At 52.6% G+C, this 27,017-nt stretch overlaps 9 protein-coding genes across 9 annotated transcripts; 4 read left to right on the top strand and 5 right to left on the bottom strand.

Annotated features, from left to right (window-relative positions):
- Positions 1-638: 638 nt before the first annotated feature.
- P168DRAFT_294679 (MFS transporter) lies at positions 639-2,457 on the bottom strand (the record flags this gene model as incomplete). The annotated part of the gene is made up of 5 exons (XM_024837971.1): positions 639-820; positions 902-1,734; positions 1,800-2,075; positions 2,136-2,215; positions 2,290-2,457. The coding sequence occupies 5 exons, from the start codon at positions 2,455-2,457 to the stop codon at positions 639-641; spliced, it is 1,539 nt and encodes a 512-aa protein (XP_024697432.1).
- Positions 2,458-3,746: 1,289 nt separating this feature from the next.
- Positions 3,747-6,574, bottom strand: niiA (nitrite reductase niiA). Its single transcript, XM_024836455.1, has 6 exons — positions 6,492-6,574; positions 5,912-6,439; positions 5,655-5,857; positions 5,135-5,607; positions 4,927-5,084; positions 3,747-4,877 (listed from the first exon to the last, which is right to left on the bottom strand). The coding sequence occupies exons 2-6, from the start codon at positions 6,346-6,348 to the stop codon at positions 3,875-3,877; spliced, it is 2,274 nt and encodes a 757-aa protein (XP_024697431.1). The 5' UTR covers positions 6,349-6,439; positions 6,492-6,574; the 3' UTR covers positions 3,747-3,874.
- A 2,309-nt stretch (positions 6,575-8,883) lies between these two features.
- On the top strand, positions 8,884-11,830 carry niaD (nitrate reductase NiaD; the record flags this gene model as incomplete). Its single annotated transcript, XM_024833152.1, has 7 exons — positions 8,884-9,157; positions 9,225-9,324; positions 9,382-9,640; positions 9,696-9,931; positions 9,987-10,210; positions 10,264-10,887; positions 10,941-11,830. The coding sequence occupies 7 exons, from the start codon at positions 8,884-8,886 to the stop codon at positions 11,828-11,830; spliced, it is 2,607 nt and encodes an 868-aa protein (XP_024697430.1).
- Positions 11,831-12,007: 177 nt separating this feature from the next.
- P168DRAFT_308638 (tubulin gamma complex associated family protein) lies at positions 12,008-15,088 on the bottom strand (the record flags this gene model as incomplete). Its single annotated transcript, XM_024839217.1, has 4 exons — positions 12,008-14,116; positions 14,159-14,733; positions 14,800-14,910; positions 15,076-15,088. The coding sequence occupies 4 exons, from the start codon at positions 15,086-15,088 to the stop codon at positions 12,008-12,010; spliced, it is 2,808 nt and encodes a 935-aa protein (XP_024697429.1).
- On the top strand, positions 15,089-16,467 carry P168DRAFT_323894 (uncharacterized protein). The gene is made up of 4 exons (XM_024840749.1): positions 15,089-15,347; positions 15,429-15,574; positions 15,642-15,834; positions 15,905-16,467. Exons 1-4 carry the CDS (start codon positions 15,167-15,169, stop codon positions 16,240-16,242), a joined length of 858 nt encoding a protein of 285 aa, XP_024697428.1. The 5' UTR covers positions 15,089-15,166; the 3' UTR covers positions 16,243-16,467.
- Positions 16,468-16,475: 8 nt separating this feature from the next.
- P168DRAFT_301461 (isocitrate dehydrogenase (NAD(+)) IDH2) lies at positions 16,476-18,319 on the bottom strand. Its single transcript, XM_024838528.1, has 6 exons — positions 18,123-18,319; positions 18,006-18,068; positions 17,702-17,788; positions 17,507-17,629; positions 16,734-17,453; positions 16,476-16,672 (listed from the first exon to the last, which is right to left on the bottom strand). The coding sequence occupies exons 1-6, from the start codon at positions 18,210-18,212 to the stop codon at positions 16,601-16,603; spliced, it is 1,155 nt and encodes a 384-aa protein (XP_024697427.1). The 5' UTR covers positions 18,213-18,319; the 3' UTR covers positions 16,476-16,600.
- Positions 18,320-18,796: 477 nt separating this feature from the next.
- Positions 18,797-21,945, top strand: P168DRAFT_229936 (exocyst subunit SEC5; the record flags this gene model as incomplete). The annotated part of the gene is made up of 2 exons (XM_024833209.1): positions 18,797-21,157; positions 21,217-21,945. The coding sequence occupies 2 exons, from the start codon at positions 18,797-18,799 to the stop codon at positions 21,943-21,945; spliced, it is 3,090 nt and encodes a 1,029-aa protein (XP_024697426.1).
- A 190-nt stretch (positions 21,946-22,135) lies between these two features.
- On the bottom strand, positions 22,136-23,041 carry P168DRAFT_323891 (uncharacterized protein; the record flags this gene model as incomplete). Its single annotated transcript, XM_024840748.1, has 2 exons — positions 22,744-23,041; positions 22,136-22,632 (listed from the first exon to the last, which is right to left on the bottom strand). Exons 1-2 carry the CDS (start codon positions 22,874-22,876, stop codon positions 22,136-22,138), a joined length of 630 nt encoding a protein of 209 aa, XP_024697425.1. The 5' UTR covers positions 22,877-23,041.
- A 432-nt stretch (positions 23,042-23,473) lies between these two features.
- P168DRAFT_308635 (uncharacterized protein) lies at positions 23,474-26,261 on the top strand (the record flags this gene model as incomplete). The annotated part of the gene is made up of 3 exons (XM_024839216.1): positions 23,474-24,158; positions 24,247-24,793; positions 24,841-26,261. Exons 1-3 carry the CDS (start codon positions 23,847-23,849, stop codon positions 26,259-26,261), a joined length of 2,280 nt encoding a protein of 759 aa, XP_024697424.1. The 5' UTR covers positions 23,474-23,846.
- Between the last annotated feature and the right edge of the window lie 756 nt (positions 26,262-27,017).

Below are 27,017 nucleotides of genomic sequence, written 5' to 3'. Positions count from 1 at the left end.
TCTGGATACGGCGGTCATTTAGCTGTCTTGGTTACAGTCATTTAATAGTACATTATTACCGGGTTTTCCTACCGTAAGCTCATGATATCCTCGTTCAATAAATGTACTATCCAAGTATGAGATACCATCCACCACCGGACCTTTTCCCAATGGCACCGGAATGGGACTTTCAACATTAATAATCAAAATTGTAGACTGCAATTTATTCTAAACCTGGAACACATGGAAGAAGTCAATGAGGGAAGAAATACTGCATTGCATCCATCATGGCTACGCTGCCAGTCTCTCGCTCTAGGGTCCGCCTGCACACCATCCTCAAAATCGCGTCGAGCATATTTCTACTAACGAACGATACACTCGGTGTCGAAGAAACCAGCTCTACATTGATTTAACTACTCTATTCATTCCAAGAAGGAGATATTATTCCCAATCCTATTTATTACATAGTCATACTCATCTATCTCTACCCCAAACACAGACCAAAAAAATCATGAGAAAATAAATAAACCAAACCCAACAGCGCCTCTTCATTACCATCATTAAGTAAAATACACATGATCCAACCCAAAATCCATAACACAAGAGTCGACAGAATCTTTAAAGAAAAACAAGACAAGACAAGGAACAAAAAAATCCAGCTACCGCTGCGTCTGGCCCTTCGGCACAGGTCGAATCCAAGCAACAGCCAAATTCGCCGCTATAGAAATAACACCGATAATCCAGAGCGCGCGGGCGTAGTCCGAATCATTGTATCGGAAGATGATAGCGAAGATGATACCGCCGAGGTTTCCCATTCCGCCTACTGCGCCGGAGACGAGGCCTGTATATCTGCGTTAGTATTTCCGTTTCTTTCTTTCATATGGTTTTACTTCTTTTGGGAAGGGGGTATAGATAGACTCACCATTCGCGAAGGGATGTACGTGCGGCACGACGGCGAAGTTCGCCCCGTTGCTAGCTTCCAAGAAGAAAGCCAGTCCGGCAGTGAGACCAAACATGGTAGACTCGCTCTTGGGATTCGATAACCCCATTGCTAGCTGGAAGGCGCCCATGACGACGCCCAGGAAGGAGATGAAGAGTTTCTTGGACCACACGGACCCCGTGTACTGGTAGAGGATATCCCCGATGAAGCCGCCCGCAGGGCGAAAGACGACATTGAGGAGGCCGAACATAGCCGCCCACCGTCCGGACTGGGTCTGTCCGAGGTGGGGGAAGTTCGCCGCGTAGTAGTCGCCGAGGATGGAGTTGATGGCTAGTTCTGAGCCGAAGGAGCACGCGTAGGGGATGGCGACTGCTGCGGTGGACAGGCTGAGGAGGACTTTGGTGGCGTCTTTGCGGGAGAGGGGGATGACGGTGTCGGCTGTGCGGAGGGCGTCGAGGTTGGTGACTATCCCGCTCTCTGGGGTGAGGGATGAGTTGGGGGAGTCTGTGCCTGTGCCGCCTTTCTTCTCGATGTCGGTGGTGAGGGTGTTGGTGTTGAGGGAGGGGGCGCTGGATGGGTTGCTGGTGGGGATGTCGACGATGTTGTTGTTGCTGTCCTTGGAGTCGTCGTGCTCTCTGTTCCAGATGTGGCGCTCAGACCATTTGCCTGTTGGAGTGTCGTCGCAGGTGAGGAGCATGCCCAGGGCGACGACGACGATGATGATGAAGGGGACAATGTAGGCCACGCGCCATGCTTGATGGGGGGACAAGCCTCGGGATTGAACCAGGGAGTCGAAGACAGCGGGCATGAGGAAGCTGTTGGACGAAGAAAGTGAGTTCATAAGTCGGAGCGACATGTAACGGAGTTAGGGCATACTTACTATGTGATTCCACCACCGGCATTGCCCCATCCGCCAGCGAGGGAATTAGCCGTGCCCACAATCTTCTTGTCAAAGAACCCCGTACACCACACCTGGCAGGGAACGAACGTTCCGCCCAGGATGCCCACGAAGAATCGCAGCGCGATTAAGCCTTGGGGGGTGGTGACGAGGCCCGCCATGGCTGTTGGGAGGGATCCAGCGAGAAGCAGTCCGACGAAGACGAGACGGGGTCCGAATCGGTCACACAGTGGGCCGGCCACGAACCTTACGAGGAGACTGGGAGAGGTGAGTGATATATCCTTGTTGTACATGACCGGGGGTTGGGGAAAAGCTTACGTTGCGAGGAGAGCAACGATGTTTGAGTTTGCGACTTGCGCGGATGTCATGTTGAGGTCTTTTTTGATTGTTGCGCTTAGCTGTGTGTTTGTTAGTTATTGATGAGGTATTTGATGGAGGAATGGTGATTGTCACCATGGAAGAGAACACTTACCAGAGGTGGAAACGCATACCACGAGAGGAAGGCGACCATGAATCCCATCCACGAGAAGAAGAAGACCCGTCCATATTGATCGAAAGGGTTCAAGATCGGGATTGACCTGGCCTTTCGATTACTCGGGTTGATCTCTGGAGAAGTAAACAATGATTTGCCGAAGCTCATTGTGGGCTTGTCGGTCGAGTCTTGAGTAGAGAGCTGGATACCCTACACTTTCTCAAGAATATATTGCAATGGTTATGAAGAGGATCAAGATGGTACAGTACGCCGTCTGGATATAGAGGCCTTGCACATAAACCGAGAAAAAAGTATGAATTTTACAAGAGAATCTAAACACCGAACAAAAGGGCAACGACTATATCTATATCTATACAGACAGAAAAGACGCAACAAGCCTAGCAAATAAACAGAGTCACATCTCATATCAATCACTTCACGGCACGCAAGCAGATAGAGAACACCTCTATCTATCCATCTATCTCCTACGAGGAATGCATGAAGACCACTTACTAGGTAGTAGGTACACCCAGACTAAGTCCGACAAAACTCCCTTGATAGCACAGATCCAATCAATTCACGAATCAGGACCCAGCAACCCATTTGGTAACAAAAACCCAGACCGAGATATAAAAGACCACGATACCAATAAGGTTTGCGGGATATCCACTGGAGTGCGACTCCGGTTCTTCCCAGGTCCGTTTGCTTAACGCGTGGAGACGGGAGGTCAATCGACTAACGAGGGATCTAGACTGCCACTCCACTCGCATACTGGTCTGGGGCTAGGACTGTGTCGGGGCATGGCCAGTGCTGGAGATAAGCTATCAGGATGATAAGACTGAGATTATGCTGGAACAACTCCGCGGAGCCAGTCCCTTGGGTTCTGGGTATAGAGGTAATGGCATGGCAGAGGCAAGAAAAATGGGACCATCTGTCTCCAGGCATAACAGACGGAAAACTGCCCAGGGATCGACATCAACCCATAGTAACAGGCAGACGAAAAGCAGATAAGCAAGTCTTACCTCATTGGCCATCTGTCAACAGAAGAGGCGCCACCGGGATCGACGTTAAGTCGGCTGGTGCTAAGTATAGTAGGGTGTACTCTGTTACTGTACTTCCTTCCCACGGTGTATCTAGGTCCGGGACAAGAAGAGGATGAACGACAGGGACAGGGCGTCAGATCATAGATCCACTTTGATCCTCCGCGGAGAAAGAGAAGCGCCTTTTTTTATAAATCAGAAAAAAAAAAAGAAAAAAGAGAATTGATCTAGGGAGAGATAACGAAGGCAGGAAGATCCACCTCTATCAGGGTCGGTCTCAGATAAGGCTCATAGGCTGTCGGGGGGGAGCCCTAAGCTAAGTTCCGTCTGGTCACGGCCCTAGTTCGGTCCACTTCTTTGTCTTTGTGGGTTTCTAGTTCTAGGTTTTACTCTATGGATTGGACTTCTAGGTTTTTACAAGTTGATATAGGAATCTATAGATTTGGTCTGTTTATTTCTGGTTGAACTTGGTATATAGGATTGAAACGGGCATAATACATGCAATATATGATATCAGACATTAGAACCATCATCCGTAATGAACATCACCAGTCGATCGACTTAGGCTGCGGTGACAAGGCATTCTCCCCCTGATGGACCTTATCCCCGATCTTCTTCCCCCGGATACCTTTATACTTCTTGTCATATTTCTCAAACGGATCCGGCGCCTCCCCCTTCCTCACCTTCCACCGCTCCGTCCCCAGCACAGAGTCCAGCTCCTCCACCGGAGGCAACTTCACGTAGATCCAGCCATCCTCCCTCTCCTCGACCGGAAAAGTAGCAATATTCATACTTTCATCATTGGAGCACCGTCCCGCCTGCTCGCCGTTCAAGTCAAAGTTGCGCTTGTGGTACGGGCACGACACCCAGTACTTCCCGGCGTCGTCATCGCCGATCAGCCCGTCCGATAACACAAACGCCCGCTTATGCGGACACATCTGCTGCGTCGCGTAGTACTTGCCCTTCACCTTGAAGACAGCCAGCTGGGTGTCTCCGCGCTTGACGTTCGCGGATGAGATCGCCGGCGGCCCGTCGCTGAAGTACTCGGCTTTGATCATCGGCTGCCACGAGAGTTGCGACCACTGGTGGTTCTTGAAGTCTTCCGTGGCGCTCTCCTTCGGCCAGTAGGTGGGGCGCTCTTGGTCTCTTTCCTTGACGGCCTCGACGGTCTCGACGGTCTCGTCTGTGTTGGCGAATTGCTGGAAGAATTTCCGACGCTTGGGGTCTCGGACCGTCTCGGTCCATTCGCAGAAGTAACTGCCTACTAGCTCCTCCATCTGCTGCTCCATGTCGGCGCCGATGCCTAGTTTGTCGTCGAGGACGACTTCCCGGAGGTAGTTGATCCCCCCCGGTAAGTTCTCGATCCATCGGGCTGTGCGCTGCAGCTTGTCTGCCGTGCGGATGTAGAAGATCAGGTACCGGTCGATGACGGCAACGACCTTCTCGGGGGGTACATCCTTCGCGAGCAGGTCCGAGTGTCGGGGTTTGGCGCCCCCGTTGCCTCCGACGTAGATGTTGTATCCTTTCTCGGTGGAGATCAATCCGAAACTGCTGGTTGTTAGATCTGCAAGGAGGATGAGACGGCATAAATGCTTACTCTTTGTTTTGGGCCTCGGCGCACTCTCTGACGCAGCCGGAAACTGCTCCCTTGAGTTTGTGTGGCGCACGAATGCTCTTATAGCGGTTCTCGAGGCGGATCGCTAGGCCGACGCTGTCTCCAATGCCGAACCGACACCACGAAGATCCAACGCAACTCTGCCGGAATGGTCAGTCTTGCTCAGTAGGGGACAGACAAGGATGCTCACTTTGATGGTTCGTAAGGACTTGGCATATGCATGGCCGCTCTCCATGCCGGCATCTACCAGTGATGTCCAGATATCTAGCAAATCTTGCTTCTTCGCCCCGAACATGTCGATCCGTTGCGCCCCTGTGATCTTGCAGTATAGGTTGTGCTTCTTCGCTACCTGGCCGATCGCAATGAGCTTGTCAGCGGTGATTTCACCGCCAGGTACTCGAGGGACGACGGAGAACGTTCCGTTGCGCTGGATATTGGCGAGGAATCGATCATTCGTTTCCTGCAGTTCGTGGAGGCCTTTGTCCATGACATTCTGGTTGAAAAGACTGGCGAGGATTGAGGCGATGACGGGCTTGCACAGTTCGCAGCCCAGCGATTCAGGGTTCCTTCCGACTGATTGCATCACGTCGTCGAAGGTCCGCAGTCTCTTGATTGCAATGACATTGTAGAGGTCGGCACGCGAGTACGGAATGTGCACGCATACTGTTCATGGGTTAGAGATAGCCATACTAAAAAGGCATAGAACATACAGTTGTTGGAAACCTCCTGACCCATGTCCAGCATGGTTTTGTTGAAGATTGACTGGACCAGCGGCATACAGCCACCGCATCCGGTCCCTGCCTTTGTGCACGACTTGACTTCTCCAATAGACTTGCACGTTCCATTCTTGACGTTAGCCACCACGTCTCCTTTGGTGACATTGTGGCATGAGCAGATCTGAGTGTCGTCATCCCTGTTATAAGTCAGCCTGCTTGTCTAATGGAAAGATTCCCGGCGATAGCCATACAAATCATCCGCATTCTCCTCTCCATCTTTCTGCGCTCCGAGAATAAACTGGCTGGGGGGTAAATCCAGCGGCTTCTGCGACTTAACCATCTGATTCAACTTGAGATAGTCTTTCGTATCACCGATCATCATGCCGCCAAGCAGGTACTTCCCATCGAGCGTGAACAAGTACTTCTTGTAGACACCGCCGAACGGGTCCTTATACGTCAGTGCCTTGACGGGCGGCTCCTCTCGATCGTTTCCAGCGGGGTGTCCATCAGCCGCGACTGATGGTCGCTGACCGGGGAGGAATTTCGGACCATCTCTATCAGCGAAGAAGTCACCGAAGCTGGCAACGTCTACGCCTAGGAGTTTCAGCTTGGTGCTGAGGTCGGGACGCGTGAAACTTTTTGGCTCCTTGTCTGGGTTGGTCAGGTTGAATGACAGCACCTCGGCCATCTCAATCCCAGGAGCGATAATGCCGAAGGTCTGATTATCCCAGCTTGCACACTCTCCGATGGCGTAGATACCAGGAATAGAGGTTTGGAGGCTGAATCTGTTAGATGGAAGCACACGTGAATCAATCCAGTGGTTAGACATACCTTCCACTGATCACGAAGCCCCCTCGGCGAGCACACTGGATGCCAGCCGACACACCGAGCTCGTCTCGGGAGCGCACTCCAATCTGCAATCGACATTAGCCGCCGTACAGACTAGGATTAAGACCAAACATACTGCAAAGCAAATACAGCAGCAATCGATCTCCTCGCCATCCTCAAAGACAATCCCAGCAACGTTATTATCATCATCAGTCTTGACCCTGGCTACACGCTTCTCATGCATCACATCCAGGCCCAATTCTCTGATCTTGCGAGTGACCAGGGTACCTGCGTCGCCATCCAGTTGTCTCGCCAGGACCCACTTGTTACGATCAATGAGCTTGACATTGCCAAAGTCCTGGAGATCGGTCATGGCCTTGGCCGCTTCAAGGCCCAGGAGACCGCCTCCGACGGTGGCCGCCGTGCCACCCTTGTGGTGCGCGGCATACTCGATGAGACGCTCTAAGTCGGAGATTGTTCGGTATACGAAGACTCCCTTCGCATCGTGTCCGGGTGTTTGAGTGGGGAGGACGGCGTCGGAGCCTGTGGCGAGGACTAGGATATCGTAGGAGATGAGGTCGTCGGTGGATGTCCGGACGGTCTTGCGCTCGGGGTAGATGTTGGTGACTCGGGTGTTGAGATGGTAGTCGAAGGAGCGGTCTTTGACTGAGCCATACTAGACGAAAATTAGTCAACAGCGTGACCCAGGTTCAGAAAGCAGGGACTCACCCAATCCGTCGGATTGAGGTACAAGTCTTCAATCTTGCGGTGTTCAAAGAACGACGAGAGGCCGACACGGTTGTAAGCGACGTGGGGTTCCTCGCCAATGACCACGATGTCGTATTTCCGCCTCTCAGTGTCTTGTTTGATGATCTTTTCGCTTTCAAATTATCAGCATTGAATGGTCGCTCTTCTCCGTCAGGATCATCCACATACATGAAAGAGATGGCCACCATGCCCAAACCCACCACTACAATTCTTTGACGTCCTCCTCCATTACTCCTCACATCCAGGCCGGTATCGTCGGCATGAGAAGATGATACTTCGAGATGAACGACGCCATTAGCACCGTCCCTGTTTCTCGCGCCGTCAAGCAGAGGCATAGTACCCAGAGCCCGGGTCAGTTCACTTCAATTACCTCAGTGGGGAATGGCGAAGGGAGGAATAAAAATTGACATTGGGCGTATGGAGATTGAAGCGCTTGAGCTCCATTATCTACTGTCTCGTGCCAGTAATCCACTGAGGCAAATCTCCGTGGCCAACACACGACATCGGGGTTTTACAAATTAGAGATGGTAATTCAAAACCAGGATCATTTACTGGTAGGATGATTCAATCACCAGGCGCGGGAATAGTAGGAAATGAACCGATTGATCATGGATCCAATTCATGGGCTGTTATTACTACTACGATTAGTGGGATGATCAAGAGATAAGACAGTGACGTACAGATAAGACTGACCAGGCCACAAACTGGACACCTCAGGGTCACCCGTTAGAACAGGTACTAAGTTACCTCACTAACCATAGTTGGAGTGGAGTCTGTTCGGACTGATAGAGAACGATGACCTCCGCGGAGACGACAACAATTAGTCTAATCTCAATCGCTAGTGCGAGAGATAAGCATCGGTCGTGCAACTCTGAACCAATCATTACCCTATCCACTCGGGTCCTTCTGTGTGGATTCATCGAATCCATACCTGACGATAATGATCATGTTGATAGTGGTTTACATTCAATGATTCCACCTCAAACGTAAGAGCTCGTCACTCGGAGGGATTACACTGACTATAGTCAACACAGGAGTGCCCATTGATCCACAGGCAGACCCACCCCAGCCTAGACGGACCCATTCTTCCCGTTAGCTGGCTATCCGCAGGTAGGGAGTCCAGATGACAGGGGACGGAGAAAGGCACACATTCCACAGAATGAGAGATTTACGATCGAGTATCCACGGAGATGTCAGTAGAGTTCCTCTCCCTAGGGAGCACAAGAACGCAGCGTTCAGGGTGGCTTCTCACGCTCCGAGTATGAGGCATATTTGGTTCCCGGATGGAGTCAGTGTTTCTGTCCTTGCATCCACCACCAGATGAGACGCCACACGATGGACAGGATAGCTTTCCAGCCGGAATCCCGACCATCAGAGCCCGCGGAGATGCCTCAGTTCTGGTAACCAATTGCTTTCTTTCTCCGCGGGTGAGACTGGATCGGAGGAGTGGCTAGTTCTGCGGATGGGTCTCTGCAAGTACTCCTAGCGATCTGGAGAACCGTTGCTCCGTTGCAGATCCCGTTTTAGTCCGGATGCTATCGGCGTCGGTCCCTTTTATCCTCGCTCCATGACCATCACCGTTGCGCTTGGTAGATTAGACTCTCACTATCTCTCTTCCCCCCCAACCATGGCGACTCTCACGGCAGTCCAAACAAGGACGTTGACTCTAACGGAGCCCTCCCTCAAGTCAGATCAGATCAGAATCAAAGAAGAAGAAAACGAAGAAGCACTGGATCTGCCTGATCTTCCACTACCGCCGCCATCAAAACCGCCCACGGAGATCCTGGCCGTAGATAAGGGCACCCCGGATAACCATGTGCCACGAGATGCCCGCCTTATCCGGTTGACGGGCGTACACCCTTTCAACGTAGAGCCACCTTTAACCGCTCTGTACAACGAAGGTATTATCCTGGTCCATATTTTCGTTGCCATTGAGGAGTGACCGTTCCTCACATCTCTTTACAACAGGCTTCTTAACGTCACCGGAGCTGTTTTACGTTAGGAACCATGGCCCCGTGCCGTGCGTCCAAGATGAGGAGATTCCCAATTGGGAGATTAGCATTGAAGGGTTTGTCCCCTTTCCCCATCTTCTTCCGGATCTATGATGTATCTGACAATGTGACAGACTGGTACAGAACCCGATCGTCCTAAGCTTCCGCCAGATCCTGCAACAGTTCGACCAAATCACATCCCCCATCACGCTAGTATGCGCAGGAAACCGTCGAAAAGAGCAGAACATCGTGCGCAAATCGAAAGGTTTCTCATGGGGTTCGGCTGCCCTGTCGACGGCCCTGTTCACAGGGCCAATGATGGCAGATATCCTGCGCAAGGCGAAACCCCTGCGCAGTGCAAAATACGTCTGCATGGAAGGGGCCGACAAATTGGTACGTGTCTTTCCCTTCTCCGCAGACATGGCCTCGCCCGCTGACCACGCCGCAGCCAAACGGCCACTACGGCACGTCGGTCAAGTTGAACTGGGCGATGGATCCCAACAGGGGGATTATGCTCGCCCACAAGATGAATGGAGAATCGCTTCGTCCGGACCATGGACGCCCGCTTAGGGCAGTCGTGCCGGGCCAGATCGGAGGTCGGAGTGTCAAGTGGTTGAAGCGATTGATTCTGACCGATGCACCCAGTGATAACTGGTATCATATCAATGACAATCGTGTTTTACCGTGGGTTTATTTGGCATTCGACCTATGTGCCAGGTGCTGATGTGCTTTCTTGCAGGACGACGGTTTCGCCGGAAATGGCATCTAGTGACCCTAAATGGTGGCGTGACGATCGATACGCCATTTATGACCTGAACGTCAATTCCTCCGTCGTCTACCCACAACACGAAGAGACTTTAGAAATCGCGTCCGCTGGACCGTCCTACACGGCCAAGGGGTATGCCTATGCTGGAGGTGGTCGACGAATTACCAGGGTTGAGATCTCCGTGGACAAAGGCAACTGTATGCACATATCACCCCAAAGAAACTTGCAACGCCTTGCTAACGAGTCTTAGCCTGGCGGCTGGCCGACATCCATTACGCCGAAGACAAGTACCGCGACTTCGAGGGCAACCTCTTCGGCGGAAAAGTCGACATGCACTGGCGAGAGACCTGTTTCTGCTGGTGCTTCTGGTCGCTTGACATTCCGTTGCTGGACCTCGAGAGAAGCGAGGCGATCCTAGTGAGAGCCATGGACGAGGCGCTGAGCATCCAGCCGCGCGACATGTACTGGTCCGTTCTCGGAATGATGAACAACCCCTGGTTCCGCGTGACAATCACGAAAGAAAACGGGGTTCTGAAGTTCGAGCATCCCACTCATCCGAGCAAGCCCGGCGGCTGGATGGAACGCGTCAAGCAAGAGGGAGGTGATCTAATAAACGGGAACTGGGGCCAGAGACATGTGGGTGAGAAGCCGAGAGCTCCCGAGCCGGTGAAGGAAATCAGTATGAAAAAGGACGGAGTCAATCGGATGATTGATCTGCAGGAGTTCAAGAGTGCATCCAGTGACGAGAGCCCGTGGTTCGTTGTTGACGGCGAGGTATACGATGGCAAGGGGTTCCTCGAGGGCCACCCGGGGGGGGCACAGAGTATTATTTCCTCTGCGGGCCTTGATGTCTCTGGGGACTTTCTCGCCATCCGTAAGATACCTACCTGCAACCCCAAGAAATGCCAGTCGCTGACAATACCGAAGACAGCGAAACGGCCAAGGCAATGATGCCCGAATACCACATCGGAACAATGGACAAGGCGTCACTCGAAGCGCTGAACACCGAAACTGCATCAGAACCTGCCGAGCCACGAGAGATCTTCCTCCAACAAAGATCATGGACAACAGCAACCCTCACACAAACAAGAGCCATCTCACCCGACACACGCATACTAACATTCCGCCTCGAGCACGACACCCAAACCCTTGGCCTCCCAATCGGCCAACACCTAATGCTCAAAACCCCAGACCCCACAACCAACTCCCCAATCATCCGATCCTACACCCCCATCTCCGACCCAGCCAAAAAAGGAACAATAGACCTCCTCATCAAAGTCTACTTCGCGACCTCCACCACACCAGGCGGAAAGATGACTCTAGCCCTCGACAAGCTCCCCATCGGATCCAGTATCGAGTTCAAAGGCCCGACAGGAAGATTTGAATACCTCGGCCAAGGACGAGTCACCATCAGCGGCAAGGAGCGCCGCGTGCGCTCTTTCATCATGATATGCGGCGGCACGGGGATCACGCCCATCTTTCAGGTTCTGCGCGCTGTGATCCAGGACTCCCGTGATCCGACTACATGCACTGTCATCGACGGAAACAGGCGGGAGGAAGATATCCTGTGTCGAGCGGAACTGGACGCGTTCGTGGCGGAGGACAGTGAGAGGTGTCAGGTGATACACACTTTGACGAACCCGCCAGATTCATGGACTGGCCTTCGCGGCCGCATATCTGAGAGACTCCTGGAGCAGTACGCTCCGCCTGATGAGGAAAGCATGGTGCTTGTTTGTGGTCCCGAGGCTATGGAGAAGTCTGCTCGCCGGATTCTCCTTGCGCAGGGCTGGTCGGAGTCGAATCTCCATTTCTTTTAGGGATTTGGGCGGGGATTGGACAGATGGCGTTCTTGCATGGTTTTTGGGAGTGTGATATTTGCTCGAAAATTTATGTGTCGGCGTAGACGATAATATTTGTGCTATCTTGGGTATCTGTAGAAATTCAACATCAAAGCATACAACCTTCTAACCCATAAATACTCCCAAGAGCTATAATCAGTAATACTTCTTCATATCCAACCGAGCCAACAGCTGCTCAAAAGCACCAGCAGGCGCTTCCCTCGAAGCAAACATCTTCCCAAACCTCCCCCCAGATTTCGACGACTCCTTAGCACCATCTAAGCCACGCAGATACCCCACAAAAGCAGAAGTCTGCTTCCGGAAGGTAGCATAAAGCCGATAAACCGTCGCCTCGCTCTCATGCCGCACACCCCGCAATCCATCCAGCCTCGAAAGCGGCGCGAACACGAGGATCGTGCCGAAGATGCCCTCGAGCAACCTGGCGGCGTCCGCATGGCGCGGGCTGAGGAAGAGCGCGAACAGCATCTGGTCGAGGATATCCTCGTGGTAGTCCCTGAGACTGGGGACGGAGTGAGCGGCGTCGATCGTGCCTTCGATGTCGCCGCGGCTGAGACAGGTGTCTATTCGGGAGAGCGTCTCCTGGAAGCGCTGCCACGTTGAGCCGATGCCGACGTGGAAGGAGTAGTCGCTCACGGCGAGGACGAAGTGCTGGCAGTCGATGCGGAATTTCTGGAACACGTTCCGCGTGTCGCCTGAGAGGGAGTCTCTGGCTGTGGAGTCGCGGATTAGGCCTTTGACTACTGAGACCATGCGGAGCAGGCGGAGGACGTGTCTGAAGAGGGTGTCGTATTTGGTGAGAGACCGCTTGGTGAGTATTGTTTCGAGAACGGCTGATGGTGTGTAGTGCAAGCGTAGAAAGTCCAACGCTTCGATCGCGTTTGGATCCCTGCATTTGATGATTTCTTCGTCGGTCAGCTCGCGGATGGAGAAGTTCAGTCCGCCGGGGAGTTCTCGTTCTTTGCGGGATTCCGTTTCGCTTGAGTGGTCGCCTCCGTCGTAGCATTCGTTGAGAATACCCATGAGCACCAGTCGTAGTTCGGAACTGGCTGGCGGCCATGTATCCCTGCTGCCTAGACGCAGGCCGGTGTGAACGCTGTTCCGTACTTTGCCGGATTTGCGCTCGCCGCTGGCCATTTCTGGGTCAAAGAGGGAGTGGGAGAGACGTGATGTGAAAAAACCGTCGCCGAGAAGCTGGAAACGCCATTGAAGATTTAGATGGTTTCTGAGGCCGTGTTCTTTGAACAGGAGGTGAAGACAGGAGAAGTCGATCAATAAGGCCTGAGATGATAGCAACGGCGCAATTGACAGATAAAGAGAGGAAACGAGGTCCGGACCGAATGACACTTCTTGTTCGAGTTCTCTGGTGTCGGTGTTTTTGTTGTTATCGAGTAGTTGCCCTATTTTATCCTTCTCCGACTGGAGTTCCAAAAGTCCGGTCGTGTTTCCACGATCGTCGATGTTGAACAACTCGAAAGTACCAGCGACTATCGCCGCGTCCCGTTTCTGGGGATCGCCAAGATCAGAGCTTCCAACTTCGTTATGGGAAGAGACTACTCCCCGGTTGTACTTGCGTATCTCAGAGCGGAGCCTCCTTTCATAGTCGTGGGCCTTGCCCTGGATTCTCTCGATGTCTTTCCAAGTTCTCGCACACTCAAACTTGGGAGAATTATCGCAAAGACCCTCGCTCGCAATTGGATGCTGGGGATGGGATCGTTTGAGCAACCGTAGGCTTCGCCCGCTTTCGAATATCAGCCTCGCTTGGTCCGTGGGTATGAAAGACGGCATTTGATCTGAACGATAGCTGTACTCAACCTCGTTCCTTTTCGACGCTCCTGCTTTGGAACTGTGTTCATGGTGCTCCAAAGCCACAAAGCTCCTCCCAGTAGTCGCTAGCTCATTCAACGCCGACGTCTCGGAGCGGAACCCCACCCAGCTCTCGACATGGCGCAAGAAAGGCTCGCTGATTCGATACACAATCTCCCGGAAGAGCTGTTCCAAGTGACTATACGTCTGAGAGAAATGGGCAGTTCTCTCAAGGACAATCGAAATGATCTGGGCGTCCGAGGCAGCTCCCTCAACAGCCTCCACCATATTCGCTAGTGCACCGACCAATTCCCCACGTCGCTCGAATAACGCCCTAATCTGAAGAAGTGACCTTGCTCCGGTAGAGCATCTCGCAAGTTGTCTTTCTAGCGTGTAGATGATCACAGCCATGGCGCTTGAAAAAGAGCACATCACGGAGGGCTCGTTTGACCTCATAGGTATCTTCTCGGCGAATCGTCGCACCTTCTGCATGTTTGTTCCACACTGTAGCACTTCATTCGTCACACCATTCAGTGCAGCTGCGCTGACTCCAGATACCCGGATACCATGCAGCACCTGCTCGAACCTCTTATCTTGGTCGTTATACCGGAAGAAGATAGAGCTCCAGCCCAGCCCGAGCCTAAGCAGGGCTTGTAGGAAAACACCATTGCGTACCACGCGCTTCGTGCCATGTTTATCGCCACTTGTAGTCTGCCGTGCCAATGCCGCATCGAAACCCTTCGGTCCGGACTCGCTGAAGTATGCTGAAACGGGCTCGGGGTACGTTCGGTCTGTATAGGTTTCCCACGATTTTAACCGCGCTTTGGTGTCGGGCTCGTGCTTCAAGTTGTCAAGCGCCCATATATGCTCCAATTCCTCATCGTCCTCATGCTCGTCGAGATCCAAGTTCAGGTGCGTATCGCTGGAGGCGTCCGTCGTCAACTCCGGCGGAGGATCGGGGTTGAACAATTCGAGTCCATGTACGTCGAGCTGGTGTAGTCCATGATTACGGTCTTCGAACAAACTCAAAGGACTCTTAAAGAAACCTCCAGAAAGGTCTAAGGAAAATCCGCAAATCAGTACTCCAAGAACCAAACGGAAGGTTTAACGATAACAAGACGAACCAGGAAGTTTCTCGTCCCATGGCAGCGGCTCTAAAGGCTGGATAGACTGCAAAGTGAATTTAGAGATCCTCCAGAGCCCATCACTAGAGAAAGGGTCCGTCGCATGATCATCTAACTCCATGATCACAGACACACGACATTGAACCTCCTGGGGAATGCGGATGATTTCTTATCAGTTGACGGCGCGTTGTGACGCGAGACCTTAGGCTGCGCTCAGGCCACCTCCAGCTCGGGAAACCGAAATTCGCCGCGGGCGCCGTTGCTGCCAGCCATTACCGCCCAGCGTCATCGCGACCTCTCTTGGAGCGCATTCTACAAGAAATCCATCCCCGCCATCCGCACCAATTGACAGATCAACACACACAACATGCCACCAAGGAAGAAGCCCAAGCTCACAGCGCAAGCCGAGCCCACGCCATCGTCAACGACTACCCCCTCCGGCGACACCCCAGCGCAGCCGAACACAGACTACGACGCTGTAACGGACCCGTGGACCGACGAGCAGGAGACTGCGCTGCTGAAGGGGATCATAAAATGGAAGCCGGTTGGTTCGTCACACTTTTACCTTGCAATAGGCGATCCCGATAAATGAAGAGAGGGCGGATGCTGATGAACCCCCGCTTTGTTAGGGATACACAAACACTTTCGCATGGTCGCTATCGCGGAGTACATGAAGAGCCAGGGATATGCGCCGTCGCATGCGGAGCATACGCGCATACCTGGGATTTGGAAGAAGCTGGGGACGTTGTATAATCTTCCTGCGCTCAATGAACGGGTATGTTGGTTGTGGATTGCTGTATTGGAGCTTGTCATTTGAGGTTAACTGGTGTCTGCGTGTCTAGGAAGATTCTCTGATTATGGATGTCGCGGATGATGGTGATGGGTCGCGGGAAATATACTGTCCGTTCGAGCTTCCTGAAGATGAATACGGTGAGATGATGTTTGAAAGACGGCTGGCGATGGAGGGTTCGGCATCGCCGGAGCACAGTGTCCAAGGGGATTCAAGAAGACCCAGTACAGTGGCTGATACAGATGGTTGGCTATTTCCATTCCAATCCCGACCCTCATCTAGATTATTACACTACTAACGCAAGGCTGTTTACAGAACCACGATCGTCGCCCGCGCCGTCATCGAGAGGAAGGAAACCCGGTCGGGGCGGCCGTCAAGCAGCCCGGGGCACACGGTCCTCACGACTCCACGTCGAGGTTGAGCGAAACAGGAAGAGCTCTGGAACTGGAGAAGAGGACGACGACTCGGAAGAAAACGACGAGGATGACGAGGACGGTACAGACGGTGGGAAGTACGAGAGCGAAGGCGATGAAGACGGTGATGGGGATACAGGAGGGTCTCCAACGACACGAAGCACACGCGCCCAAACATCTCGGACTAAGCAGAAGAGAGGAGGCGCGACGGGGACTAGACGAGGTGGTCGGCGGCGTTGAGTCGGGATGCCTCTTGTCTTGTCTTGTGTTGTATTGTATTGATACCTTCAGTCTCCGGCGCTGGCGTTTTTGGCTGTTGCTTGGCTTTGCATGGTTACTCGTGTTTTTATACCTGTCGTTGTGTCCTGCGCCCTACGGTTGGGTTACTCTTGATCGGCAGTCTCAATGACTGTCGACGAAGTAACCCAAGGCCTCTGCTTAATAAATCTTATCCAACAAAGAAAGACCAGATTATCAAAACGGCTTTTGAATAATTACATATAAGAATACGTAGGACTGATCAGTACATTGGGTCTAACCATTCACAGGCTAAATAAAAAAAGAGATGATAGACAAAAATAGTACAGTGAACACTCCCTTATAGGCGGTTCATGATGGCCCCAGCGTATTCGTGGGTCTTGGCCTTGCCGCCAAGATCACCGGTCAGGTACTGTAAGAATGTTAGTACCCTATGAGATAGAACAGGATATCATGACTGGAATATAACTTACCTTGCCTTCTTGCAGGGTATCGAAAGTAGCCTTCTGGATGCGGGCGGCGTGGTCGTGGAGACCCATGTGCTGAAGCATCATGATGCTGCTCAGCAGCATGGCAGTGGGGTTGGCGAGGGCCTTGCCAGCAATGTCGGGGGCCGAACCGTGGACGGCCTCGAAGATGGAGCACTCGTCACCGATGTTGCCGGAGGGGGTGAGACCGAGACCACCGATCAGGCCGGCGCACATGTCGGACAGAATGTCACCGTACAGGTTGGGCATGACAAGGACCTTGTCGTTGTAAGGGGTGGGGTCGGTGACAATCTTCAGGCAGGAGTTGTCAAGCAGCTCAGCGTCGAACTCAATGTCGGGGAACTCCTTGGAGATTTCACGGGCGATGTTCAGGAAGAGACCGTCGGACATCTTCATGATGGTGGCCTTGTGCACGACGCGGACCTTCTTCTTGTTGATCGAGCGAGCGTACTGGAAGGCGAAACGCAGCACACGCTCGGAGGCCTCGCGGGTGATGAGCTTGATGCTCTGGACAACGCCGTCGACGACGACGTGCTCGATGCCGGAGTATTCACCCTCGGTGTTCTCACGGATCAGGACGGTGTCCACGTTGTCGTAGGGGGTCTTGTAGCCCGCAACGGAGCGGCAGGGACGGACGTTGGCGAACAGGTTGAAGGTACGACGCAGAGTCAGGTTGAGAGAGACGTGGCCCTTGCCAACGGGGGTCTGCGATCATGCTTAGCAAGGTCCATCTCCGGCATTGGCGGGTGTAGACATACAGCAAGGGGACCCTTCAGGGCAACGTAGTTCTTCTTCACGCTCGCGATCGCATCGTCGGGGATAGCGGTCTTTCCATCTTTCAGGATCGGCGTAACATCGACGGGCTCCCACTTGACGGGGGCCTATGTGTGGTGTGAGGTTAGCGCGCTGTCTGGGTACGACAGGCGACACTTGAGGACACGAGGGAATCATACCTTCGCGGCGTCGAAGATGTCCTTGATAGACTGAGAGATCTCGGGACCGATACCGTCACCCTCGATCAGAGTCACCGTGTATTTTCCCTAAATTCCAATCATGTCAGACTCATTCTTTGAAATTGATTTTCCAATCGCGTAGCGTGGTCAATGCCGCGTGCAAAGACGGGCGAAAAATTGAGGCGGATGCCATCGGATCCAGACCAGCGCAGCGAAAAAAGGTCCAAGACTTCCAAAAAAAGAAAAAAAGAAAACGGGCAAAAACCCCTCCAAAAAGAAAGGATCATTCCCAAAACCCACGTACATCAGAACCCTTCTGTCCCTTGAACTTAGCGACCCGTTCATCAGCGGAGGCGAAACCACGCAGCTAAATATCCAAGTTAGCGATATACGGTCAAGCTAGTGGTGAGAAAATCATTACCTGCGAAAAGGGCGAGACAACTCTGGGGGTGACACGAGACGCCCGCAAGCATTGCCGGGCGGGGGCAGCAAAATTCCTAGCAGCAATCATTTTGATATAACCCCAGCACAAACAATTGATGTGAAAGAGGGAGGGATGAAAAAGGAGGGAGAGAGAGTGGAGGAGAGAGAGAGAGAGAGAGAAGAGACGGGCCGGACTGGCTTTGCGTGTGCGGGAAGAGAGAGAGAGAGAAGTTCCATTATTCCATTAGGCCAGACCAATCTTGGGTCTTCGGCAGCGCCGCACCCGGTCCGATAGTGGCAACATCGCTCGACCTTAGTACTTAGTACTCTACTAGAGGTATGGAATACAGTAACTCCCAGATCAGATAACACGGACGCGTCTATCAAGATTCAATGCTGATTCTACTTGAACGCCTAGTTTGAAGGATCGCCTCCTCTTCCCTCCGTGGACCACCAAGGAACATTCATCTCTCCTGGTTTGGTTAATGTTCCGTCGTCCTACACTAACCTATTTGTCCGCTTGGCATGACTGCTTGCTGCTGACTTGCTCCACCCTTACCGCTGCGGGCACCCTGCATGAGGCCCTGCTGGACTCCTCGTTCCGGCCATTGATCGGTCATCCCACCACCCTTCCTTGCGATCTGACGGCCTCCCGCCTCACCTTTGGCCACAATGAGCGACGCGGACATTGCCAGTTATTATAATCTACCCACGGCGTTCCCCGAAGAATGGCCGGCAGAGCTCGAAGAGGAGGAGGATCACCCGGAATATGACGGCCTGAGGCGCCGGGGTTCGCGGTACGTCGCTCTCGAGCGCAGCGGCAGCGAGCGCAAGACCATCAACCTAGGGTCGTTCAAGGCCAACACGGGCCGAGAGAATCTGGTGAAACATGACGAACCCGACCCCTTGGGGACACGCGAGAGTGTCCTCAAGATACTGAAGAGCAGAGGGCTGTCGGTGGAGGACGAGAGCCGTTTACGCAACCGTTTCTTGCTGTCGTCGAATTCCTTCTCGCCCGCCCTGTTCCTCTCCCAAGTCCACTCCGACGCCTCCATCCAGTCCCTCCTCAATGGACTCGAGTTCCTGTCGCGGTCGATCGATAAAAAGTCGGCGTCCCTGAAGGTCCTCGTTGAAGCGAACTTCGAGCGGTTCGTCCGCGCGAAAGCGACAATTGATAGCGTTTACACCGAAATGAGGAACCAAGGGAAGGAAGAGGAACCACCGGTCCGGCCTCGTAGATCGGGGCAATTTGGGAGTTACTCGAGCGGAAAGCAGAGCACCCCTCTGGCGTCCCCCACCCCTGGACCGAAGAAGAATGCTTTGGTGAAGGAGAGCGAATACGGGATGAAGGGGATCCGGGATCCTCTCGTCGAAGCGTCCGTCAAGGCCGAGGAAGTATGGGGGCCGGCGCTAGGGGGTCGGGAGAGGGAGCTGATGCTGAAATCGGTAGTCAGCAGCATGGAACGGCATCGCGACGTTTACGAAATAGGCGGTCTGCTGTCCAAGTCCATTAAGCAGCGAGATTACGACTCGGTTTTCGAGCAATACACCAAAGCCCGGACACTGGCAAAGGATGCGCAGAATATTGCAGACGCTGCGACAAGCAGACACCGACAGCTGACGGACGAGGAAACGCATACCATCTTGGCCATGGGGCGAATGTGGATGGATGTGGACCAGCAAATACAAGTGTTCAAACGCGATCTGTGGAAACGTCTCAGTGATGCTCCGACCACATCAACCACGGTGACCGCGTCGGGGGCCGTCGAGGAGCACATGGAATTAATTGGAGCGTTGCTGGAGCTGGGCGTAGAGGAAAATCCGATCTGGGTATGGCTGCTCAGCCGCTACGATTTCCTGAGGCACAAGATCTCGGCATTTTGCGAACGGTGCAAGGCAGAGATCGAGATACTGAGGCGCCGACTGCTCAGTCTGGAGAAGCCAACGGCCCAGGCCGTAGTGTCGTATCTCCGCCTGGCATCAAACGACATTCCCGCCGACGCACAAACACTACTGGACAACGATCAAATCATTGAGCTCTGGGACTGCATTCACGCGTACTTGAACCGACTCCTCTTATCTCAAGGCGGTCTCTTAGGTGAGGTTTTCGATTTCTGGGAAGTGACGCGATCGTTCATTGATGGGAGCAAGCAAAAGCTCCTCCCGGCTGGCTTCGAGGGGGAAAGCCGTAAGCACCACAGATTGTCACCTGAGAATGTCATGCACTTGCAGAAAGGGGTCGTCGACCTGGTCAACTTGGTCCGTGAAAGCGTCCTGACATTATTCGCTAATTCGCCGGTGGACGATGCGACCATGCTCACATCCCCCATCTCTCCTCCAACTCCCAATAGTCCCGTCAGTGTTGGCGTGACTCCCACCGAGTCCCGCTTCAAGCTGGACCCGAAGAATATGCCCTTCCCGACCCCCAAGCATGGAGAGCCCTGGGAGGACTTTTCGTTCTGGCCGCCTTTCTCGAATTCTCTCAGCGGTGTCCATTATCTCAGCCAGTTCCTTGTCATCATTGGCGCAGCTGCGAGTGAGATGGCAGCTTTGGGGCCGGTATCAAGAGACAATACGACCTCTGACCTTCTCAAGTCGCTCGTGAGTGTCGCTCGTGAGCGCTCGGCCCGCGCCATATGCTCTTCGTGGGGTAAAGACGCCGAATACTGTAAGATGTTGGAGGATTGGACGCGCGACTCGGAGAGAAGGGACTTGACAAAGATGCCTGGCTTGTTTGTGGCTTTCGAGAACGTAATTTTGAGCGGGATGCAAAAGGTCCTCTACATCTCGGAAGCGACAGCAAAGCCTGGCGCTGTCGACGTTGTGACTCAACCTCCCACAAAGCTGCTCCAGATGGTGCGCGCTCAGTTTGTGTCCAGCGTTTACAAAGCACTGAGTGGTTTGGTCGAAAATGCCGAACATCCATCGACGCCTGAAGAAGAGAACGAGTGGGTTGTCTCCAGAGCTGCGGCACGCAATAGGCCTGGTGCCTCTTCCCTTGCTGTTGCCGACACTATCAATCCCAAGGACAGGGTAAGTTTCCCGGCGTCTTCTGCGGTTGGACTCAGAATCAATATCTAATCAACTCACAGAACGCACGCATCCTGCTCACGCTGTCGAATATCAAATGCCTTCAAGCCGATCTCGTTCCACAGCTAATTGCCAATTTCGAGACGTCGTTTTCCGTCCAGTTGACCGAAGAGGCCAAGACTATTCGCGACGTGCTCAACCAGATCGACAATCGCCTGTTCCATGCATACACCGCACCGACGGTCAATACGCTGAACACCACTATCTACAATGGCGCCACTGCGCCCGACTGGGAGCCGTCCACTTCTCGGCCTGACCAAGTGCGCCCTTATGTGTACGCGACGATGTTGACTCTCGTGCTCGTCCACACCGAGATATCAACGACCATCCCGTCCAGCGCAGCACCACCTAGCCGCTCGAAGCCGCCTTCTCCGTCCCCCTTGCTATCTATCGTCCTCACACACCTGTTAACGAAAATCTCGTCATCGCTGCTCACGGCATTCAGCTCCCGGTCTTCGTACACGCTCGCCGCTCTGATGCAAGCCACACTGGACACGGAATTCATCGCGCAGACGATGTCGCTGTATTCGACAGAAGAAGCCGCCGCGATCCAAAGCCAAATCTACGTCGAACTCGACCGTCGGACCAGCCACGAAGCGCGCGCTCGACTCCAGTCCGAACTGGGCGAGATGAGAGGAATCCTCAAGAAGTTGCGGGAGAAGACGAAGGGAGAGTTTGCGTGCTTCCGCAAGCCGAGAAGCGGCACGGGCCAGAAGGGTTCGGTATCGTGATACAAACCTAGCCTACATACTCTCTGTGCGCAGAAAATCAACTCGACTGGCAACTATGTAAATAACTCTGCATTTCGCGAAATAATAGTCCATGCTCTTCTCTTATCTATCTCGAGTGGGTATCATATTTGAAACTTTTCTCCCCATATATCCACCACCGTCTCAAAAAAAAGTAACAAGGTAAAAAACTCTACGACTCCCCAACCAAATGCTGCACCCGACTCAACAAAACATTACTCTCCCTCCCCAACCGCCTCTTCCCATTCTGATCCGGCCGTTTCGCCCTCGCCATCGCCTCCCGATCATTCTGCCTAAACTCGCGCTCCTTCCGCCGTCTCTCAACCTCCTGCTTCCTCTTCTCCGCAATCTCCAACTCCTTCGCAAACGCCGACTTCTTCGGCTTCCGCTGCCGACGATCGCGGGGGTTCGGCTTCATGTTCGGCATCGGGTTCTCCGGTAGAGGCGCTCGCTTGGGGCGCGCCGGTTCGTTCATCATCGCCACGCGCTCCGGGTGGGGGTCGAGCGACACCGGTTCTGCATTATTATTGTCCTGCCCATCGCCGGTTTGGCCATCTTCAGTTGTGTAGGCGGGCTTCCGCGGAGCGTCCGCTTCCTGTGCGGCTTTGATCTTGGCGTAGGCTTTTTTGACTTTTGCTTTTTGGATCAGGTCGGCTTTGATTTTTTGCGCTGTAAACGGAGATAAAATTAGAAATGGGCCTTCATCACACAGGTGCGCCTAGGTTAGGTAGGTATGTAGATTCATGCGCTTGAGACAAGCACAAGCAAATTAACACGTACCCTTGCGACGATAGGTTCCATCGGGCAGGTTTTCAGGCCCGACGGAGAAGCCCTTTCGCTTTTTGATCTGCGATTCTGTGGGGTTTTTCGCGGCGGGGTTTGAGTCGGTGTCTCGGGGGCGTTTGGGTGCCATGTTTTGATTATTAGGGGTTTGGAAGAGATGTGTGGGTTAATCTTCTGTCTGGTTGTTATTTTTTTGGCTCTTCTTGATGGTATCTTGGAGCAAAACCAGCGATATGGGTAAGGCGGTGTGCGGGCAATAATTGGAGTTGGAAAAGATTTACTAGGCCCGTCTGGGACTATGCTAGAAGTAGTATAGTACAGAGTAGTAGAAAAAAAAGAGAGAGAAAGGCAGACGTGACGTGACCGTGCAGGAGGCGTAATTAATTAAATTCACAAGTCACAGACTGTTTGAGTATGAGGTGTCAACCACATCATGTCTTAACAGTAAAGAACATGAATACAGATATTCGGATGTTATTAATTATGATCATGATTACCTATAATGACAGAGTTGATATCAAATCAGTGTACTGAAAACCAGAGTATGAAAGTATCAAGTAGTGACGTACAATGGAATCAGTAATTCTATTACAGAACAAAAGCCGGAAGAGGCAAGATGGGCAAGTTGATCCTGCCATTCCACACTGCCATTGATATCATCGTGTATTATAATACCACCCTCTCCGCTTGCAGGATGGTAATATTTCATCCCATCCGGCCGTTTCATCCATTCAATCCCATCTCGCTCTTTGAGTCACCCATGATCCATAGTTAACTAGGTAGGTCTCCTGATTGCCTTACTTAACTAACTCTACCCTGGTGGATCCACTGACCCTAGTGGTCCGCATGACATGATGTATCGATGGCTTCAAACTCCCCTCATATAAGTTGTTCCCTTTGATCACCTGAAGCATTGGTTCGTTTTTCTTGCGCTACCCTCTAGTATTTCCCCCTGTGCAACCATACTACTATTGCTCTCTCCGTTATACTCCGTACTCCGTGATTATCTCCGCCGTCACCTTTTTACCGCCATCTCTTCCGCGACCCTATACTGCGGTTGAGATGGTTGGCTCTTTTCTCTTTCTATCTTGTCGTTATATATGCCTCTGAAAATGCCTATCTTTCAAGATCCAGATCGTCAACGGTTTTATAACTTGTGGTCTGACGACCGCCGCAGCCATAGCCGCCAACGCCACCCGCTGGTAAATGAGGAGGATCAACGACAGAAGGCGCTCTCCTGGTCTCATAATCATGGACGCAGTTGGCAGCCCAGTCCGGACCAGACAAACCCGGTGTTTCCATCTGATAGTCCGGCATTATACAATACGTCCGGTGTCCATACGAATGACCGAGAGGAGCTCATCCGGTATATAAAAAGCACCGATCCTTCGAAATGGAACCGACCCGCTTTGGTATGGTCTATTCCTTAACATTCCTCTTCCTTCTTGATCCAAGAAGATGGAGGTCACACATGTTCGTGTGCTGATTACTCGCGTATAGGCAGGAGAGACAAGTGCTGGTCACTGTCATCTCCCCCAAACATGCAATGAAACTCCGGACGTTAGAGCCGATCCCAATCATAATACCGTCTCTAGTGGTCCTCCGTTGGATGACCAACAGCTAGCGTCCCCGGCCGATATTGAACGCCCCCGGTCAGCATTACATTCGGGCGATTTTCGAGAAGGCACTCCTCAGCGCCAGGATGGACAGCAATTGCCACAGTCTGGGCCGAGTCCCTGTGCCGATTACCAACCTCCCCCTCTGGGCAGTTCTCCCACCACGCCTTGGTTCAGCCCGTCGTTGTTCTCTTCGGCTCGTGGGCCATCGACATCATTTCATCTTCCCAGTGACAAATATACACCAACAGCCCGTGCGAGGGCACCATCGTTGGGGTCGTTTTCTTCAAGTTACGTTTTGAAGACCCCGACAAGCCCCCTGGTATACCAAGCAAACAATACAGACTTGGATTTTTCTCCAAAGACCGACGCGATCGACCAATCGGAGTCATGGGGAAAGGCCAATCGTCGTCGTACATTACCCCCGAAACGTTCCGGGACCTTCAGTCGCCTTCGCCGGCGCATCGCGGGGCGCCAGATATGCAGTTCGGGGTCTCCCCCGGTCACTGGAATGAGCCAAGCTCCTTTCAGCGCTCATTTACGTCGCCATATAGCCTTCAGTTGGCATCATCTGTTCAAACACCATGCCCAAGTGCCCGAAGGCTATCCCTGGTGTCCGAAAGACCTGCCAAAGCACTCGCCCCGATGGTGGGTTCTTATGAAGAGTCTATCCTACGGGGCAGGATGTCGACCAACCCATCAAAGCCGCTGGACTTTACTGCCCAGATTGGCGTGCTTGGCAAGGGGAATTGTAAAGCTAATCTTAGATGTCCTCCACACGTCACGATACCGTTTCCGGCGGTCTTCTATAGCTATCCAACATCTGGGTGCGGACGATCGATATCAGACGACAACCCCAGCCCTTACGTTGGTCTCATCGACCTCGAAAACACCCTTCCGAAGGATACGTCAGGAGCCAGCCAACGCCGTAGGCATCATCAGAGCCAAACCCCAACACACAACGGTCAAAGCGCTCTACCTCCTACGCTCAACGATCAGGGAGCTATACGCAAGCGGGAGAAAAAGCATCGGAGGGCTGAGTCCCCTAAGTCTCCACCAGGCGGTTGTTATCGGATCCCGCAACAAGGCCAGCTCCAGATCATGATCAAAAATCCAAACAAAACGGCGGTTAAGCTGTTCCTCGTCCCGTACGACCTGAGCGATATGGAGCCAGGCTCGAAGACATTCTTCCGGCAAAGGAGCTATTCCGCAGGTCCCATCATCGACATGCCCTTGCACGCTCGAAAGAACTACGGGACCGACCGTCCAGAAGCGTCTCTGAATACTTCGGAAGATCCCCAAGACAAGCCTATATTGAGATACATGGTCCATCTCAACATCTGCAGTCCCTCTCGAGGCCGTTTCTATCTTCACTCCGTTATTCGTGTCGTATTCGCAAATCGGGTACCCGATGGAAAGGAAAGTTTGCGGAACGAGATACAGCACCCAGAACCTCGCTATACACCTTATCGTCCGTCTCGGGACTCCAACCATAGCCACTGTGGCGCAAAGCTGAGCTCTCAAAGGTCTTCCACTGGTCGAGAGTCCGCCGCAGTTTCGCATCCGAGTCCCTCCGCCCGGACGCCAGGAGCGCCGGCTACAAGAGAGGCGACACCGGGCGCAATCAACCCGGAGGACACTCAATCGCATCAACGTCCCCCGCATCCCTTCCAACCTATCCCTTCTTTGCGGGAAGAATCTCTGCCGGCACATGATGCAACGCCAACGGAGGCATACGCTCCTGGCACCAGTCACTATAGTAAGCTTAATACCGAGGATACTGGATATTCTCGCTATCCATTTAGCTCTTTCAACGGATCCAAAGCCCGGGAAAGTCTCCTGGCCAAAAGATTGAGGGAACTCGAGGTACAAAAACCCGACCCGCAAACCATGGATTGATATACATACCAGAAGTGAAAATTTTATCTGGACCTTTCAAATATCGCAGCTGTTCAGGGGGCTCTGGGGTAGCCGACTAATTGCGCAGGATTTGCCAGAGTGCCATTCATTTCATTCTCCGTATAGATTACGCTCCATTTAGTATTGAAGATGAATCAAAAGGCTCAAATGCACAAGGGACTTGAGGAACCCTTCTTTTGGTCTCTATTTTTACACTTCAGAATATCTGCGTTGGTGTTATGGAGGACCGGCGAATGCTTCTGACGTTTCTTTCTACCCTTGTTTGGCGTCTATCGAGGTAGCAATGGGCAATCCATAGCCAAGGTCTTTTCCTCTACGCTTTTAAGCCAAAATATAAGTATCTAGTAAATTGTTCAGTTAACTGGTTACCTGACATTCCTCCAACCTCGAAGGTAGGTAGATACCAGGAAATTGGCACAGTACATACCCGTAGGTATTTTTAAGTCCTGTACAAGAGTGTATGCAAACTCAAACTTCCTATCGATCAAAAACTTTGCATAGGTAGTATATCACTATAGAAATTAGCGGGGAGTAAACAAAGCATACCTACTATTCAAATCGTAGTAGGCTGCAATAGATAACCCTTCGCCATCAGAAATAACAGCAGCGGTATCAAACCGTAACGCTCGGGTATTTTATCCGTATAGAGTAGCACAGCACTTCCTTCCAATAAACCCCGCTCATACAATCAGTCTCTCCAACAAAGTGCCCGCAAGATCATTGCAAGGTTACAAT

The sequence above is a fragment of the Aspergillus campestris genome (assembly GCF_002847485.1).
Source record: "Aspergillus campestris IBT 28561 chromosome Unknown P168scaffold_1, whole genome shotgun sequence".
NCBI classification, from domain to species: domain Eukaryota; kingdom Fungi; phylum Ascomycota; class Eurotiomycetes; order Eurotiales; family Aspergillaceae; genus Aspergillus; species Aspergillus campestris.
This window is presented reverse-complemented; position numbering and strand designations above follow the sequence as displayed.